Source organism: Carassius auratus, unplaced genomic scaffold (assembly GCF_003368295.1).
Source record: "Carassius auratus strain Wakin unplaced genomic scaffold, ASM336829v1 scaf_tig00026523, whole genome shotgun sequence".
NCBI classification, from domain to species: domain Eukaryota; kingdom Metazoa; phylum Chordata; class Actinopteri; order Cypriniformes; family Cyprinidae; genus Carassius; species Carassius auratus.
In genome coordinates, this window is record NW_020525524.1 from 24,842 (window position 1) to 44,946 (window position 20,105).

The 20,105-nt window shown below is 37.8% G+C and overlaps 2 protein-coding genes across 4 annotated transcripts in view; one reads left to right on the forward strand and one right to left on the reverse strand.

Moving 5' to 3' along the window:
* The first annotated feature begins 3,032 nt into the window (after positions 1 to 3,032).
* LOC113078769 (gap junction alpha-10 protein-like) lies at positions 3,033 to 4,476 on the forward strand. The gene has a single exon (XM_026251069.1). The coding sequence runs from the start codon at positions 3,033 to 3,035 to the stop codon at positions 4,446 to 4,448; it is 1,416 nt and encodes a 471-aa protein (XP_026106854.1). The 3' UTR covers positions 4,449 to 4,476.
* A 2,569-nt stretch (positions 4,477 to 7,045) lies between these two features.
* LOC113078762 (transcription regulator protein BACH2-like) overlaps positions 7,046 to 20,105 on the reverse strand; it is a 32,146-nt gene continuing 19,086 nt past the window's right edge. Inside the window, exons 1-4 of one of the 3 annotated variants that reach the window (XM_026251057.1) lie at positions 15,669 to 15,911; positions 11,519 to 12,970; positions 7,990 to 8,196; positions 7,046 to 7,893 (exon numbers count right to left, since the gene is read on the reverse strand). In XM_026251057.1, the coding sequence (XP_026106842.1) occupies positions 7,468 to 7,893; positions 7,990 to 8,196; positions 11,519 to 12,970; positions 15,669 to 15,911 (2,328 nt within the window). In that variant the 3' untranslated portion in view covers positions 7,046 to 7,467. Of the gene's footprint in view, positions 7,915 to 7,989; positions 8,197 to 11,518; positions 12,971 to 15,668; positions 15,926 to 20,105 lie in introns of those variants that run through there. The other 2 variants (XM_026251056.1, XM_026251058.1) reach the window with 2 other exon arrangements.

The window sequence follows — 20,105 nt, forward strand, 5'->3', positions numbered from 1 at the left end:
ATTATTATAGATGTTTTCAAGGTATCGCTATTAACGCTCTGTTCTTTACCCTGTTCACACCCTAAACCACTTCTCGGTAAACATCCGCAGGCGTGCTGGAATCTCATTATCTCAAAACAGTCAGATCAGGGCTGCACGAGTCTGTATTGATTGAAATGGATCAGAGTGAAATAATCTATAAGCATGGCGGACGTCCATCCCACCGCCTCCATCCACCCCTAACAACAAAATATTTGTAACACTGCAACAAAAACAAAAGGCTGTTGCATTATTACATATTTTAATATTTAGATATTTGCAGTGAATTTTGAATAATATTTAAATTGGCAATAAATAAATACAAATAACGAAACAAAAGTAAAAAAAAACAACCAAACACTTTCATTCCCAGTTATTCAAACAGGGAACATCCATTATCAGATAGCATTATCACTTCAGTCTACTCTAGCGCGAGTTTAAGTAAATGAAGTTGCCTACATTATGAAATCTCTTACCGTATGTATCTCAGCACTTTGTTGTTTATGAGAGAATTCGCGAGATTGCAGAGTTCGGTTTTCTAGCCCGTGCACAGAACAAAACTCCGGGGTTTCAGCGATGACTTATCTGGACGCCTCTGATTGGCCGATGCATTCATAAGCTCAACAGAATCGTGTGTGATTGGTTACAACGCAAACGCAGCGAAAACACGTAAAAAAGGAAATTTGATGCTACATGGCCAGGTTCACACAGCAGGAGAATACTGTTTTTAGTCCTGTGTGTTCATTAGTTAATTTCTGGATTGACAGCCATTGTAGAACTGAACTCACACTCATACATTTTTAGGGACTGGAACCATTGTGGACAAGTTCTTGTCACAAACTCCTTTTCCACCATGGCAGTTTGAGTGCTGGTTCAGAGCCAGAGCTTACAGTAGTTTTAAATCGGTTCTTTGTCTTTTGATACCCAAAGCACCAGCTCTGAACCAGGAAAAGTGGTTCATTAGCAACAAAATATCGCTGGTCTAGAAGTAAAAATGGTTTACAACTGTAAAAACTGCATCAGGGGCTGGGGGCGATGTTATTTTGACAAACAAGACGAACAGAAACTTTTGACCACCGTTTTTGAAGCACGCTAAACACAATGGACATGATTAAGCAAAAACAACAGTGATCCGAGAAGGAACCAAGCTGCTTTCTTGCACTCAGGTCCTCTACAGAAGTCCAGAGTAAATTAGAGGGAGCTTCACACACGAAACCAGTGTTGCACCAAATTTAACGTGAGATGGCTGCAGCGGGGTTCGACAGGAACATTGAACAGATTAGCTACAAATATAAAAAAAACTGAAGGAAGAGTGCAGGGACCAAAATACGGACCCATTCACAATGGTGGGAAATGGTTTATTTGGGGACAATGACCATGTAGTAGGTTTCAGCACATAGCCTATGACTTTTGCACTACAATTTTACCTAGTTGCAATACCCAACAACCTGTTCCTCAAAAATTCAGTGCACATTTTGGCCCTGATCAAGGCAATTAGACACAATGAACCACCGCAGAATAATGACCAATAGATGGTTTTCTGCCTTTTGTGTGGTACCATATGAACTCATTATGTAATGCAACGTCCCTGATGTGACTTTTGGCATTTGCAGTTCAAGCTTCTGCAAGGGAAAATCAAATCAATCTCCCATTGACTCTGTCAGCATGTGATGGAAAGCTAATTAAAGGCCCTGAGGGATGGCTGGTCATTTTATGAAGCATGTAGTGTGATCGGTGAGATGATCCAGTTGTGCAGTGCCTGAAAGGTTCGGCTAGGGACGAATCAGGATAACAAAATCACGTGCGTATGCTGACTGGTGGATCATGGCTTGTCCCCCCCCCCAACCCCCTTTCAATACAAAACCATGTTTTTTAAATCAATCGCTATTGGATTTATAGGGTTAATGCACAATACTGTGAAAATACGCTTGTAATGAGATTTGTGCCATATAAAACTAGAAAAAAGTACATGCTAAACAAATCACTGCGGTATTGATGGATTGAGTTTAGGAGGGGGGCATGATGCAATCGACTGCAAGGTCTTTCATTTGACATTGAGTGCTCGCAAACGTAAACAACATGGAAAGCTTCGGCAAAAACTCAAAGGGAAACAAAGGAAAACGGTGAAATAGAGTTGATAAAATTGATATGGTTCATTTTGTTCGAGGTGCAGGGTTAGATATCCTTTATTGAAATCTCTATCTAACAGATGTGCACATTGCAGTTAGGAGCTATGAAACTGGGCTTTAATTGACTAGCATTATAGATTACACAAAAGATTAATGGTTAAATAGGGTGGATATACATGCTTACAAAAGTTTGAAACCCATTTTCTGTTCGAGCCAATATGTAGTTGGGTTTGCAAGAAAATGGCTCACTAGAGAAAAATATCATGACTTTTTGTGTGGCAGAATATACTGTATTGACTGTATAGGGGACATTTGGTTGGTTGGCATCGCGAGCAACTTTTTATGTGTGTGTGGGTGCTGTTTTTTAGCAATTGCTTGATAAGATCTGCCATGGGGCATTGTCCTGTCAGTTCCTGATCAATTTCTACATCCTGTGAACTCGCTGCATGCGACAACTGTGGGGAGCATTCACTGTAGCCGACATTATGTGGAGAGACCGGCTGCGTTTTAATGTGCAAACTCCATGGCTGTAAAATGAAGAAATGATTTTCCTTGTTTGGGAAAAAATGACTGTTTATATACTAAGGAAACAAGACAGCAAATCTCACTGAAACGTAAGTTCATTTTAGTTTGGTTCTGTGGAAAAAAGCTTTGACTGGCTATGGACTATTATTTTGGCAAAATTACATACAAGCAGTTTGTTGATCCATGTGCATGACTTTCTAGACTTGGAATTTATTGTTTTTTGTTTGTCGAATACATGCAAAAAGCCTTATGCATGATGGCTAATGTATAAATGCAAAAAAAAAAGAATAAACCAACTTGAACAGTAGTCTAAACTCCTATTTTTTGTCTTAAACTAAGCACGGACATGTGGCGGTGAAGATGGGGGACTGGAACTTGTTGGGGAGCATTTTAGAGGAGGTCCATATCCACTCCACCATCGTGGGTAAAATATGGCTGACCATCCTGTTCATATTCCGGATGCTGGTTCTCGGCGTGGCGGCTGAGGACGTTTGGGTGGACGAACAGAGTGAGTTCATCTGCAACACGGACCAGCCGGGATGCAAGAACGTCTGCTACGACCAGGCGTTCCCAATATCGCTAATTCGCTTCTGGGTACTGCAGATCATTTTTGTTTCCTCACCTTCACTGGTATACATGGGACATGCTCTGTACCGGCTGAGGGCTTTGGAGAAAGAACGGCACAAGAGGAAAATCCAGCTGAGAGCTGAACTGGAAGAGATGGAAGCCCTCTTGGAGGAGCACAAGAAGTTGGAGAAGGAACTGAGGAAACTAGAAGATCAAAAGAAAATTAGTAAGGCTCCTCTGAGGGGCTCCTTGCTGCGTACATATATAATTCATATCCTTACCAGATCAGTGGTAGAAGTGGCATTCATTGTTGGGCAGTATATCTTATATGGGATTGGACTGGATCCTTTGTACAAGTGTGAGAGGGTGCCTTGCCCGAACAGCGTGGACTGTTATGTCTCCAGGCCGACGGAGAAGACCATCTTCATGGTTTTCATGATTGTCATCGCAGGGGTTTCGCTGTTCCTGAACCTCTTGGAAATATCCCACTTGGGGGTGAAAAAAATTAAACAGACTCTAAGAGGACTCCAGTTTGTTGAGGACAAAAGTCTTTGCAAACCCAAGCACTCGACCATTCAGCAACTGTGTGTAATGACGAATATGTCCCCCCACAAAAACCCCCAGTTGAAAACGTTTATCCAACAGGGGCAAATGGACCCTCCACTGTTCCTAACCAGTGCTTGTGTCGGCTCGAGCAACGACATGCTGCAGCACAACAGTTTCACCGCAGCCACCCTCCCAGTGTCCTGCATAACCCAGCAGCCCCGGCAAATGCGGCAGCCAAGCCAGGGAATGATCCATGAACTGCACTCCCAAGGGTCCATGGAGTTACTAGAGGACCGGGAAAACCGCGGCCAGCGTCTAGAGAGCAGTAACGGCTCAGAGAGGGATGTTATGCCTTTTAACTCGGGTCATCTGGGTCCTGAGGTTCATACAGAAATACCAGCCTGCCTTCGCAACGTTCTGCACAGGCCCAGTCGTGTGCCAGAACTGGGGGACGATGCTGGGGAGTCTTCAGAGAGCGACTTCTGTCAACCTAACAGGAAAGCCAGTTTTATGGTCCGTATGCCCTCGGACAGCTTTTCTGGCAGTCCGTCCTGTCCCTCCACAAGGAGTTCAGAGTCCGAGCTGGGCTCCCTCAATGACCTGCCAATGAACCCACCACCAGGGGGAGGAAGACGGATGTCTATGGCAAGTAGACACAAATGACATCCAGCTACTAAACTGGTCATATAGAGGCTTTCATAGGCTTCTTTATCCAAAATGAAATTTTGGAACAGAAAAATGTATTTATTTCTAGATCAGATTCCGCCTGTTACATTCAACATTATTTATTAATTATAATAAATATTAATAGCAAAATTTTGTTTATATTGATGAGTGTTTATGTTTTAGATTTTATATATAATAAATACTAAAAATAGATACTTACTGGTGATTGTTATTTCTCAGATGTGTGCCAAATTTGTTTACTGATATGAAAAATGTCCTCTTTTTTTTTTTTACAGAGTGTATTCTTGGATATCTCTTCCATCATGAAAAAGTGAAATTAAGAAGCGCAGAAGGACAACAGGAATGTAACAGGCCGTTCATGAGCAGAAATGAATGGAGATATCAGCGACAAATGCTCTGCAGGATAGCACTGGTTTAACACAGTTTCAACGTGGTATAAGTTGTGCTGTTTTGTACTGTTCATTTTTTATTCTAAGCACCTTAATTTACCAGTTAATCATGTTATACCGTTTTTCCATGTCCAATTATGGAAGCCAAAGGTATGGTGGCTGGTATGGAGAGCTTAATGCGTTGCAACTTCAGAAAACATACACAAATAAAGCAACAGCTAAAAAAAAAACAACCTCTACATCAGTTTGACAGCAGGTGCTACAAATGCACACAGGAAAACAAATAAAGAAACGCCTTGCAAATGCACACAATAATTGTATTTGTAGTGCATTTTTTTCATTTGCTTCTATTGTGAGTATTCGCAGTGTGTTTGTTGTCTAATTGATTAAGTTGTTTTCTTTATTTGCAGGTGCTTTTATAATTTGCAGCGCGTTGAGCTCTCTAAGAAACTGTACAAAAGACATCTGTGCATATTTATAAAAATTTCAGACCTTTCGACAGCTGGCAAAAAATAACATTTTAAAATCATTTCGCTTGCATCCATAAAATGTGATGCAAGCTGATGGACTCTTACATCAAATTCAGAAGAAAATAAAAGTTTTCTCATTTCCAAAAGGGTTTGTGTTTGAATTCAGGGTGAATACAGATCGTGCCTATTTTAAACTCCTCAGAGCAAATGATGCAAAACGCATTCAATCTGCATAAAATATGCTTGGCAATTTATTTAATATCCTAGTAGACAAATTCAATGTGGACACACTCAAGAATGAAACAAACACAGATTATGAACATTGAGGTCACAACTTTTTGAGATTTAATTAACAAAAGAAAAAAAGAAACAATCATTTTCAAAGAATTCCACAAATACCTATTAACAGAATATGTACAATACATACAAAATCTACATAAAATAAATGATTGTAAAACAACTTTTAAAAAGGTTGTAAACCAGTTCTGCTACAGACCTTGTCCGTGATGAGAGGTATATCGATTTTACAGGTAGCTCGGTGATCTCAAAACTCTCCCTACTGCATTGTAAACTAATAATCAATATTAATTTTGCCCCTTATCATAATATTCATATCACAACTGTGGTGCATCATATAACAAAGGTATGATTAATTGATTTATCCAAATCCATACTCATGAGAATACAAATTCAGATTATGCACAGAATTCTGAAGACTCAATAAACATCATGAGGACATATCTGATGTCCTGACAGTCAATTATTTGAGAATCCTTTTTTTTGTGGTGCACAAATTAGCAATTTTTTTTTTTAAGGCCAAAGCTTTTCTGATTGATTTTGCTCAATCAATGTTTAATCAGATTCCCAAACGGTTTGGTAAAACCAAATATTAAACAAAGCTTAATCATGCCTTAAATCTTAAACCATGCAGTTCACAATAATTTAAAGTAAACAGACTAAATTAATTAAAACATGAAAACATATACCCCATCTCTGCTTTGAACTTTAGTATTGTGACGAAGCGGATGTGAGTGGCTCTTACACACGGTAGCTTACCACACAACATTAGAAACAAAAATAGAAATGCAGCATTAAGCTTTTTCAACTCTTGTTACTTTAAGGCTTGATTTTTCACCCCGTTATTAAATCAAACATGTAAAAAGTGTTATAAGACTAGCGAAAATTACACCGAACTGAAGGAAGCAGTGAATTGAGAACTTGTTATGACCATTAAACTAATGAAACACTGAAAGTGGACTATGGACAAGTATACACACTTATTATCATTTTAAAAATGATAAAGGACTGCAACCCACCCATTAAAAAAAAAAAAAAAAAAAAAAAAAGAGAGGAAAATAATATTGATTTGCTTTGATTTCTGACTGCAGTAAAATTATCATGTGCATAACCCCCTGAAGGAATCAAATCAGATCTGAGAGATCTAAGTGTGAGCTGCCAAAATGAACGTCAGAATAACTGAAAGTCAGAAGTTTGCTTGGGGAGTTTTATACAACAGGCCTCCCTGATCAATCATTTGAAAAGTCTAGAAAACCGAACTTCTGTAGAAAATTGCTTCCATATCAAATGATGCTTCATCACAAAATATTTGAGGGAACATGCAGGCTAATCGTCACTGCTTCATCATCTATTCTGTAGAAGAGCTCTCCATTATGCTAGTTTAGAAAGAGATGATCAGATGTTGACTTCTCCATGCTGACAAACAGATTGTTTGGCTTTTTGCAAATTGGGGTGAGCAGCTGTTTAGTTTTCTCCATCATTCTATTTTGTTAGGAATGCTTTGATGCACAAAAGATACAAAACACTTTCAAACACTCAATGTCACATTTGCATATGTTGCTTGATTTAAAGTTGTGCCAAAAATCTGAAATTCCTGAGATAAATCTGAGAAACTAGGTAGCATAAAATTAATATGAAAAAAATGAAGGAACGGTTCAAAATGAAATGATTTTAGCATCATCATAGAACAAATCCATATGCGCACACAAACAAAACACATCAGGTGATGCACCATGAAGATAACACAACAGAGCAGTCCTTTAACGTAGTGGGAAAAAAGTAAAATTTGAACACAGAACCAATTGTCATAATAACAGATAACAATGCAATTGACCAGACTTAGTTTCTCTCGGGCAGCTCTTCTGTCGTACACTTCTCTGTCATTTCCTGGCAGAAATCAGTTGTCACACTTGAGCTGCCCACGTGGGAAGGTTCTGACCTCTCAGAAGTGACTCTTAGGTGTAAGTGTGGTGGTGGTTCGGCTACGGCCTGGCAGCTAGTTAAGCCTGGAGACAACACCACGCTGTTGTGTGAGGTGAGAGTGACGTCTATACTGGTGGGATTGGGAGAGATTCTAAGGTCTGTATCGGTTGGACTGGATGAAACTGGTTCTGGGTGTAGATTATACAGAGACCGAGACTGTTCTGGACTCCATTGTTCTTCCCTGCAGACCTCCTGAGACAAAAAGGAGAAGTTCTCCCACAGCTCCCCCATGCAGGTCTTCAACTGGCTGCGTTCAGTTAGGAGCTTCTGTCTCTCACAGACCTAACGGAGGAGAAACAGATGCTATAATGAAGGTGGTATAGAACAATCTAGATTCTTATGCAAGCAAACGCTCTTAGTTCGTTGGTCGTGGCCTACCAGTTTGTGAATCTCACGCTCCAGGTTCTGGATGCAGTCCAGTTTTCTTTTCCTGCAGCGCTGAGCTGCGATGCGGTTTTTACTGCGGCGTCTCAAGTTGTGGATGAAGTCTAGCTGATCTGAGGTCAGTGTATGCATCTTAATCATCAGCTGAAAGTCATTGCGTGGAAGCTCTGTGATATTGTCTATTGAGAAAGGCAGTTTGATCTGCAAGTGTACAGCACATTATAGTTAAGATGTATATTTTACAGCATGCAACATTTTATACTGGAAGAAACATCAAAAAAAAAAAAAACGGCAAAAAAAAAAAAAAAAAATATATATATATATATATATATATATATATATATATATATATAGTAAATTTGACACTTTCTTCACAGAATTTATAGTGCTTCACCACTAGATGACACTGCCATCTAACTTGTATGAAAATGTTTTATTTATTTGCATCCAGAGCACTGATAAAGGCAGTGGAAAATAAACTTGTATACACATGTACATACATACATATATATATATATATATATAGATATATATGTGTGTGTGTGTGTGTGTGTAAATTCTTGATAGATTTCATATAAATGCTATTAAATGATAAAATGATTCAGTATCAGATCAGTCATTCGGTCTCAATTTTTTATCTTATCACTACTATTTTATATTAACAATGATCACTTTTATTCAACAAGGATACTCTGAGAGCAAAGACATTCATGATGTTTTAAAATATTATTTTCCAAATAAATGCTTTTCTTTTGAACTATATATTCAACAAAGAATCCAGACAAAATATTAAGCAGTTACACTGTTTTCAACATTGATGATAATAATCATTTCTGAAGGATCATGTGACACTGAAGACTAGAGTATACAGTAATGGCTGCTAAAAAAATTCAGCTTTGCCATCACAGGATTAAATAATATCTTAAAAAATATTAAAATATTAAATAGTTATTTTAAATAATGATGTTTAATAATTAAATGCTTTGTGATTAATTAATATATAAATTTCCTTTCCGGCAAGCCACTGAGTCTACATTTTGTTCTTTAATATGTGCTGAAGGATTTTATGTGGGTTGGTAATGTGTGATTGTAATAAGCTACACATTATGGTTCAATTACATATTCTGCAAATAGAGCGACTGAAATTTCATTTCTATGCAATGACAAAGATGGAACCTGACTCAAAACTCTGCTGAGGGAGTTGGTCACAGTGATCACCATGACGATTACTCCCTCTCTCTTCTGTGTCCTTGTGCCACTGCTCAGTCTGTGTAAAATGGAGGTCTATATTTAACCGCTCTACTACAGAGAGCTCTGTAATAAGGCTAGAATGACAGATTAGGCTTCCAGCTGCACAGGCACGTTTTCTCCTCTCCTTCTTTCTGAAGTCAGGTGGTTTCTGGGAGAAAGCACTCATACAGTGAAGTAGGGCTCATCTGTTAGCCAGTGAGGTGAAGCGGCCCATCATCAGATGGCAGCCTGGGGTCCGGTGCCCCACTTCTGTCTGGGGAACTGCAGCTGGGAGCTTTAAACTCAGGCTGAGTGAAGGGCAGAATAAAGACGGCTATAGAAAGATCTTTTCTGCAGAGATTTCTACACTTTATTGGGTCAAATTTAACATTTTGGCATAACGTTTTTTTTTCTTTAATTTGTGACTAATAAAAAAATAGCATGGTATTACCATAGTGCTTTGGATTATTTTGAAGTACCATCTAAATACCATGACTTTATTTTTAATTTTTTTGCCATAATGTTCATTATATAGTTAACATCTATTTTTACTGACAATCATTATAAACAGTTTTCTAGTTAATATCTAAAAACACCTGAAATTAGATAAAAGTACTTAAAGGGATAGTTCACCCCTAAAAAAGGTACCAACTTATACTAGCACTTACCTTTTCTTTTCTTGTCTATTATATTCTTTAAAAAAAATAACAACACCTGGCTACGTGTTCTGTACTAGACTAACTGAGACTCGTCATGGTATTTGTATACTGTTCTCTTGTTGGTCTGATTGCTTCTATTGTTCTCATTTGTAAGTCGCTTTGGATAAAAGTATCTGCTAAATGATTAAATGTTAATGTAAATACTACAGTATTTTTCTTTTAACCAGTTTTGAGTACCACATTCTTCAAAATATATTCTTTCGTGTTCTAGAGTGGGGACTAAAAAAACTGCTTGGAAGAAAGAAATCCATACAGGTTTGGAACAAATTGACAGTGAAAATTTTTGGGTGAGCTATCACTTTAAGAAACAAAACTCCAGAAGATATTGTTTTCAGAGAATGCTTTTTCTTTAATCTTTAATAAGAGTACATTTTAACCTACTTGCAGATTTTTTTCTTTTCATTTTTGAAGTACAAAGTTTTGAAGAGAGATTCTATTTAGATTCAAGATACAATCTATGAAAACAAGTCTTATCTTGTTCAGTGTAGCTTCAAGTCATTTATCTTGTTATATATATATATATATATATATATACATACATACATACACACACAGAACTAAAGTTTGGTCATAGGTGCGCACATATATCCTCTATTTTAAAGCAATGTAGAAGGAAGATCATTCAATCATATTGTAGAAGCTATCAGTTTCATAAAGCTGCTGTGATCTGGGTTTTTATGCAGCTGCTTTCAAAACTTTAAGAATTCCACAAAAAAACAAAACAAACAAACAAACAAAAAACACTTAATCTTTGTAGTCACTTGAATAGACAACAACTTACTCAACTAGGTCATCAAAAATCAAACGACTAAATCAGAGCACAAATGATCATACACAGATTCTTGAACTTGCAATGTGTCTGTTGTCAGGAGGAGGAGCAATTATGTTATTGGGACCTTAGAAACAAGAATGGCTCAGAGCTTATTGCCATGGCAACCCTCCAGCGTTAGCCAAGTTGATTCTTGTTGCTTAATCCCAGAAGCTCAGAAATCGGATGTTGGAATGTTTTGTAATGTTTATTTTTTTCATAATTATTTATGTGGCTTTTTCTTTTCTTTTGGATTTGAACACCATATGTGTGCTAACCACTCCAATAGGGCTGCACTATTTAGGCAACAGAAAAATGAACTTGTGATTATTATGATAAAAATTGTGATCATGATATAGTCTGATAAAAAAAGGGGGTTCCAGGTTTGTTGTGCCTGCATGCAGGGATGCCCAATTTGGCGAGGAATATTACTATTGCAATACTTAACTGAAAAAATAAAAATCTGTATCATTTTGCTGTCTCAATTTCTAAATTTTACATTTTCAAAACATTGAGGTGATTTTTGGTGGAAAAAACAAAGGGAGCCATGAAAGCCAAAAGCCATGCAACCATCGGAGACATGCAGCTCTTATATTTATGTGATTTGATAATTGCACTAAGCCATGTCTCAATTTCAGCATTACACTTCAAGCTTTAATTTCCACTTTGCTATTTACTTTGAACACAGAATGTGCAACAATTATTCCAAATAATCCTAAATATCAGTGCATTAGACCAAAACTAATATTTCCAAACGTACACCAACCTCTTGACTGAGCTCTTTGGAGGGAAAGGATTCGCTATCTCCATCAGAAAAAGATCCAGATTCATCACTGGAATTAGTGTCGTAGGACTTCTCGAACTTAATCTTTGGTGGCCCCGACATGCTATGCTCCTGGTGTTCAAGGACCAGGCATCGCGCCATGGTGGAACAAGGAGAGGTAGAGAGCTCAAACTGTGGCAGGCTGGAGGGAGATCCTCCACTGCCATCCTCAGCGTAGGAGTAGGAAGAGCAAGAGCTGGAGGTTCTGATGTGGCTCTCGGTTTGAGATGAACGGGGACACATCTTAATGGGCACCGGACAGCTGCTCTTTGGCCGGCGGCGGTAGGGCAATGCGGGTTCTTGAGTGACAGAAGTTGGGGACAGTGCTTGGGAGCAGGGGAATGACTGGCTGGAACCTGCCCATAAGTCATCCGGAGTCTCCTGGCCCAAACAGCTCTCACCCGGATAAGAGTGAACGGGTGCCGCCAGATGGTAGGGGGCTTGAGAGGAGAAGATGACACTTCTTCTGTCGCTCTCCTGTTCAGATTCTTGAGAGCAGATCATCTCAAAGGAAAGTGACTTGAGCGACACGCCATCAGTTAATTTCTCAGCCTTCTTTGAGGATGTCACTCCAAGTCCCCCAACGAAGGCCTGATTTGGAGCAACTTGTTCTTGAAGGGGAGAGGTTCTGCTGGTGAGTTGCAGATCACTGCTAAGACAATGATCCGAAGACGTGGCTTCCTTTTTAACAAGGGAGCGCAGGCACACTGGTGAACGTTTGCTCACAGGCAATTCCATGGGTGTTGAACTAAGTTGTCTTCCTTCAAACTCCATTTCCATCTCCATCTCATTCCCTTTACCCCTGACCAGACCGTCCTGCTCCAACTCCGACAAATCCAGTGCCACACAGTCTTCCCCACTTGCTGGTTCTGCTTTGACCTTGGAAAGATCAAGGCCCTGGGCATCGCTGCTGGTGACGGTATCCTGCAGGGATCCGTGTAAGCTTGAGGTACTGCTGTGTGAGGAGGTGGTTGCGGTGCGCTTTGCATGAACCTGATGGTACTTTCTATATTTGGGATAATGAGGGATGTCAAAATCTGGAGGTTGGTCTGATTGATGCAGGTTGTTGGTGACTTTTAATTGATCATTTTCAGGGTGCAGGCTTGATCCGAACAGTGGTGGTTTGGAAACACTCAACCGTACCTTCGGGTCCACTGACCCATTATCAGGATGTTTCTGAACCAGGGTCTGAGGTGAAAGGGGATTCTTGCTGGTGTGCATGCCAGGAACCTCACTTTTCATCTGGGCCTGTAGGAAGCGGAAGCAGGAGTCTTCGAGGTTGTGCATTCCCAGGAGTTCTGCACAACACATAACATCGTGGATGTTGTCCCTGTTGAGAAGCAGCTTGGCTGTGTAAGCAAACTGCAACAGTGGAGCAAAGCCTTTCTCCGTGATCTAAAAAAGAAAACAAAACAAGCTGACATTCCAGGGTCATCGGTGGTATTTTCAGCGGCACTTTTGTGAAGTTTTATTTGTTTTCCCAAACAGCACTTATATTGTTACTCAAGGTTTCAACTCATTTTCTACCTTCTTTAAAAAAGTCTGTTTACTACTGTACCTTTAAGACTTAAATAATAGTGATGCACTGATATTTCTAATTAATGGTAGACATTAAAATCTGAAAATACTTTGTCTAAAAACATATAAAAGAAAAAAAGAATGAAAATAATTCAAACATAATTGAATGTAGTTATGACATTCTACAGTATGAAAAACTGATGTTTATTTTGATCTTTGCTAACGATTACGTTACAGTTTTATTAAATGATACACATTTTGTAAAGATTAAGTGTTAGATGATGACAAAGGGTAGAGCGGAGCATACAAAAATTACTTAGATATTGACTGATATATAGACACACACACAACTGTTCAAAAGTTTGGAGTGAAGTTGTTAAAACGTTTCTGAAATAACTATTTTATGCTTACCAAGGCTGCATTTTTTAAAAAATCAACAATACAGTAAAAATATTGTGAATTCTTAAAATTTAAAATATATGTTTTCTAATTTAATATATATTAAAATGCAGTTCATTCCAGTGATGGCTAAGCTTAATTTTCAGCCTTCAGTCTCACATGATCCTTCAGAAATCATTCTAATATTGTGATTTGGTGCTCAAGAAACATTTCTAATAATTATTAATCTCGAAAACAGCTGCTTTATATTGTTGTAGAAACTGTGACCACAAGTGACGGAGAATAATCAGATCATCCTCAAATCACATTTAAAATCATAACTGCGTCTATGCTACAAAGTATCTGAGCTTCCTATAAAGGTCTTACAAGGCTTTATGTGAAGTAATAAAAATAATTAAGCTGCAGAGTGTCAGGAACTAAAATAAACCAACCCCTCTCATCCCTTTCAATCACTATCGCTCTCACAGGTATCCATGAATGCTTGGGGCAGTGCAACCACACCAAGAACATCATCTCTAAAATAGAAAGTCATCCTGCTGAAAATACAGCTCTCCCAGACATTCAGTCCGTCTTCCCAGAGATGCTAATAAATAGAAAAGCTTTGGGGTGGGGTGGGTGGGGGGTGTTGCTGAGCATTCTGTGGATCTATTTTCAGCTGGCATAAGCAGCTGCCGCCTGCAGAAGCATGTCTTTATGGAAGCCAAGCACCATATGAGACTCTTTTAATGTTATAACCAGCAATCCTAATGAAGGCAGCGGGCAGGGACACACACACACACACACACACACACAAACACACAAACACACAAAGCAGAAAGCAGAGACTCCACACTATAAAGCAGCTCAGCATGGCTCTGAGGAGAGAATGAGATATGAAGCCTATTTCCCGGTCATTGTAGAATACAATTTGACATTAAGTGTTTTGAAGATGAATGATAATTAATATATAAACAGAGGCAAAAGGGGCTTCTGACATATCTGGGATATTGTAATATAAGTTTGAGCTTGCCTTGAGTTCGCAAAGCACCTAAAGTATTACAACACAAAAGCTCAGCCATAAATAAATCATTCTTCATTCAAGCTGAATGAAGTTCTGAGAGGTAACAGTCCTGGTAAACAACATAAGCAATTAAGCCAACTCAAAGCTGCAGACGATGAACATGTTTTCTTCACTGACACATTCCTGTTGGACTGGTCTATCTATCAGTACACAAAGAAAAACATTTCTAGATGTTAGAAAACAATATTCCTAAAAGGAAACTAAGTTGATACAGTTATATATATATCAACCACAATATAAAAAACATAATATATTCAAATATAAAAAAAAATTACTTGTTCCTTTAAATGACAAAGCTGAATTTTGAAAGTCTGCAGTGTCACATGATCCTTTAGAAATCATTCTAATATGCTGTTTGGTGCTTAAGAAACACTTTTTATTTTTGATTAACAGAAAGATAAAAAAACTATTTGAAACATATTTTGTAACAAAGATATGCTAATTTGGTGTTAGGAAACATTTCTTTAATTAACATTAAAAAGGGTTCTGCTGCTTAATAATTTAAGAAAATCATAATAAATGTTTTTATAATTTCCTTGATGAATAGAAAGTTGAAGCATTGTAAGCAGAAATCTTTTGAAAACATTGCAAATTTCTTTACAAATATATTTAACAAGTCATTGTTTGAATAAAAGTAGTAACATCCATCTTTTGAATGGTAGTGTATATTCACTACAGAAATGTCAAGACATTTTCAAATGACTATTTCAGACATTCTTCAATTTACACAGTATTTTTCATGACATGGTACACAACATTCACTCTAAACGCAATCACAAATAATGCAAACCATAAAATGTATTCTCTGTTGAAATCACAGCTTTTAATTTTCAAGGCAGGCATAATTATCTCTGCAATAACTTGTCTGATCAATGACCTTATCCACAAAAATATAAAAGTAGTCCTGACAAACTAAATTAATTAACAAAGAAATGACAATAAAGATGTTTATATGCAGTCATCTTCAAAAAATAAAAGATTTCATAGATCTCATAGTTAACCTAATCTAGCACCGTTGGGATATTTGTGAGGTTTTCAGTGCAGGTCTTTCAGGTGTATCTTCGCAGGGTGTTAATGTATGCTGAATCTGTACTTCTGCCAAATGAGGACACTCACCTTCTGTGGCAGGTTGATGAGCGGCTCATGTTCCGTCTGGCCCCTGAGCAGCAGGGAGAAATACTGACTACAAGCTGCCAGCACTGCCCTGTGGGCACGGATCTCCCTCCCCTCAACTAACACTGTCACATCACACAGGACGTCCTGCTTCCGCTGTTCATTCAGGCACAGGAGGATGTTGGCACAATGCACCGTCGACTCATAGACATACATGGGAGCTTCAGGCTTCTCCTCCGTAGACATTCCTTACTCCGAGCCTGTGGATAAAAGTGACATGACACGACTGCTCCAAATTTTATTAAATATTTACTGCACATGTGAAAGCTAGAAAAAAAACATATATGCTATCTATCTCAATGGCAGTTCTTCAAAACCAATAATGGACAACTGCACAATTGCTGATGTCTCAGTCACAATTGCTCGCACAGATGAGCTGATGGCCAATTAGCAGCATGTGTCAGCTTTAAACTAACTTTGGACTAATGATTAGGATTTTGATATCTGAATTTCCAAAGTGACACTAGTGGAGTTTCAAAGAGGCTGTTGTCACACATAAACAGCAAAAGTGTTAGTATGTCAAAGGTAATGGTCTCAAAACAAGCAAGTTCAAATTCAGGGCAGTTGCTTAATATAGAAAGCCAAAAACATGTTGGCAACCGTAAAAAATGGAGTGTATAATAGTACAATAGTACACAACGATGGCTCTGCATGACCACAATAAAGGCAAAAGAGTATGAGCCTAGTTTGCAAGAATAAATTAAGAGTAATGTGGCAGATTAATAAAATTATCTAGATTAATATTGTAATATTAGGACATTGATAGTGGTCTATTTTTCTAAGCAGAAGTTAATCTACAAACAAGACAATATAAAACTGCACTACGTGTGAATATAATGTTTTACATTATTGAAGATTATACAGTAAGCATAAACCTTTAGATTTTAGCCAAATATGTTAAAAAACTATATTCATAGATTTGTAATCCATGTAATAAACACAAGAATATTTCTTCTAAGCAGAGGTCAACAAGTAATATAATACAATAACACAAATAACCACTTTTTTTTTTTTTTTTTTTTTTTTTTTTTTACAAGTGGTCATATTTATATTCATTACTTCAAAATACATTTCTTGAGGATGACAGAAGACCTGATCCAGATTTATTTTGCAGGAATAATTGGTTGACTGTGCATTATCCCTCACATATACTTCTACAACAAAACAAGTACCGTATTTTTCGGACTATAAGTCGCACCTTATAATAAGTCGCATAAGTCCAAATATACGTCATGATGAGGAAAAAAACATCAATACGTCGCACTGGACTATAAGTCGCATTTATTTAGAAGCAAGAGAAAACATTACCGTCTACAGCCGCGAGAGGGCGCTCTATGTCTTCAGTGTAGACTACAGGAGAACTGAGCAGCATAGAGCGCCCTCTGGCGGCTGGAGACGGTAATGTTTTCTCTTGGTTCAGGTCTCTTAGTTCATTTCTCTTGGTTCATGTCAGATTAATTTGAATAAATAAGTTGCACCTTACTATAAGTCACAGGACCAGCCAAACTATGAAATAAAGTGCGACTTATAGTCCGGAAAATATGGTAGTTTCTACTCTATTATCACACTTGAAAAGCTGAAAGGAGGACCTAGTAAGAGCTCCAATTATTTTGAACCATTCTAGTAAAGATTTGCTGTTGAATAGCAATTGCTCACTCTAACAAATGGCATTTCAGCATCTTGGCTTTGGTTATCTTAGCATCAGCTTGTGAATCATTAACACATCTCCCAATAAAGCACATAACAGAGAAATGTCTGATAGCAGCTGTCACTCGCTCGCTCTACGCACACTAATGAGATATCACCAGTATGACAATTCATTCAGAGATGGCGCTCTGAAAAAGAAAAATACCATGCACATAAACAGAGGGAATTACAGCATGTTTCATCATCAACACTGATGCATGACTCTGTCAGACAACCATGACCATGATGCAGATAAGCATCGTTACAATGCTGCTCGAAGTATTGTGTATTGCACAAGCAGTACAATGAAAAGGGGTTATGAAAAGACAAATTATTCTGAGAAAAGTGGTCCACTAAAAACTCATTCAAGTGCAAAACTAGGCTTAACCGGTTGCTGTGGAAACAAACGTGGTACAGTAATATCCTATTCGGTTTCTGCTCCTCCAGGACTGAATGGAAATATAATTAGAAAGCATTTGTTAAAATGCCCACGATGTTGACCAACCCAGCAGTCTCCCTAATTTATTAAGCCCCTAATTCCCCGACCTAGATCCACTGTCAACAGCAATATGGTTTCAAATGCAAGAGCGAAAACTCCTTTGATGGAAATGAGCATGTACACACTCTAGGAACAAAGTCAGATAAACTGCGTATACATAAAATTCTGGATAGTTAAGTTTAATTTAATTTATTACAAAGAGATTTCAGCACAATTTTTTTTTCTCAATTTTACATTTTCTGAAGAAAATGTAAGTACCACAAAACACAAATGGAGCAGGTTAAAGTTCAATGCTAAAAGGGATTGTTGTTAATGGAAATTCAGTTACTCACCCTCAAGTTTTTTGTAAATTACAACTGTGTAAATCAGTGATCCTCAAATCTGGCTCGCGAGATCCACTTTACTGCGGAGTTTAGCTCCAATCCTAATCAAACAAACCTACCTGTGATTTAATGACCTAATGATCCTAAAGACATTGATTAGCAGACTGAGGTTTGTATGATCAGGGTTAGAGCTAAACTCTGCAGGAAAGTGGATCTCGCGAGCCAGATTTGAGGATCATTGGTGTAAATGAAGACAGAATTTTTATTTTTGAGTGAAGTATCCCTTTCAAAGTTGGTTCAGAGAGCAGTTGTAATTGTGATTTTTACTTTAGGGTTTCCATTTAAACTCAACAAAAGTTAAGTTCAAGTAAAGAAGTCCGTTAGATCCCACATGGACAAACATTAAATAGTTGATAACACAGCACAAGTGTGGTGACCCCATTTTCCACACAATCACCAAGACAATTATTAAAAAGTACATATAACTCAAAGCCTCCTACTTCAGGGGGTAATATGGCCGTTATGACCACCAAGAGAAGCCTGGCCTAATTTCATCCTGACCTGATTACAGCAGCTCTTCTTTCAGTTCCAACCACTGAAGAGCTTTCTGAGAATCACAGTATGCTGTATTTTAAAACAAGCTGAAATGAGATGGTTTAACATGGTAAAAAGGAGAAATTATTAGCTAATAACTAAAATAATATGATAAAATGTTTTTAGAAACTTTTATCCAAAGCAACTTACTATAAAACTTGACCGATGAACAAAGGAGGAAAGAAAGAATCGAACATAAATACAGGAATATATGACTTGATAAAACAAATACAATTCTTTCTTTTTTTTTTAAATCATCACTTTTATAAAAACAAAAAAACATTTAGTCCTAAACTGATTTTTTATTATACATTACATTAATTATTTTATGTTTTTAAGTTTACCTTAATTAATTATTTAATGCATTAATTTCTGCCGGTTTAGTTTTCCATAAACATAAACAAGAGTGTTTGTTTAGAATAAACATAAAAAAAAAAAGTCTGAATATATACAAATATATCTATGTATAAATGAATATATGCATGTACAAATGTCTCCAATAAAAGAATAAATTTAAAGATTTAAATATTATGCTCTCTCACTTTTTATATATACAGTAGGGGTGCTCCGATCACGATCGGACGATCGTTAATGCGCATCTCGTCAGTAGGCTAAAGCCGGTTTTCTAATCAGCGGTTAATTCCATCAGGTGCGTGATTTCACATAGAGCAGCTGTTACTACACAGAGCCGTTGTTAATAGAGAAGATGCGCAAATCAACTTCATTTTCAGCGTTTTTTGGCGCATCTGCTCAGTTAACAACGGCTCTGTGTAGTAACAGCTGCTCTATGTGAAATCAAGCACCTGATGGAATTAACCGCTGATTAGAAAACCGGCTTTACTGAGGAGATGCGCATTAACGATCGGCCGATCGTGATCGGAGCACCCCTAATATACAGTAAATATTATATAATAACATCGATATAAAACATATTACAAATTAAGTACATTAGATTTGTTAACCATGCACCACACCAATGTAACGGTCATTGACCTACACATGAACTCTATGCCTGTCTGATGCTCTGGTTGTGAGAACATTTGATGAATCATTGTGCATATCCTTGTGAAATATATAAGCGAACCACTATCTGCAGATTGCATGAGCTCACACTTTGTGTTGCGGGACGTGGCTGCTTGAGACTGCATGTCAGGAGAAAAACCAGACACAACTAAACAGAATGACCCAACACAACTCAGATAAGAGCTCATCTTGGGGGGATTTTCCAGCTGGAAATTCAACAATGACATCAATAGTTTCAACAATGAACTATTGTGC

Excerpts from the sequence above, each read along its gene's own strand:
- LOC113078769 (XM_026251069.1), top strand. The coding sequence starts at position 3,033 with ATGGGGGACTGGAACTTGTTGGGGAGCATTTTAGAGGAGGTCCATATC.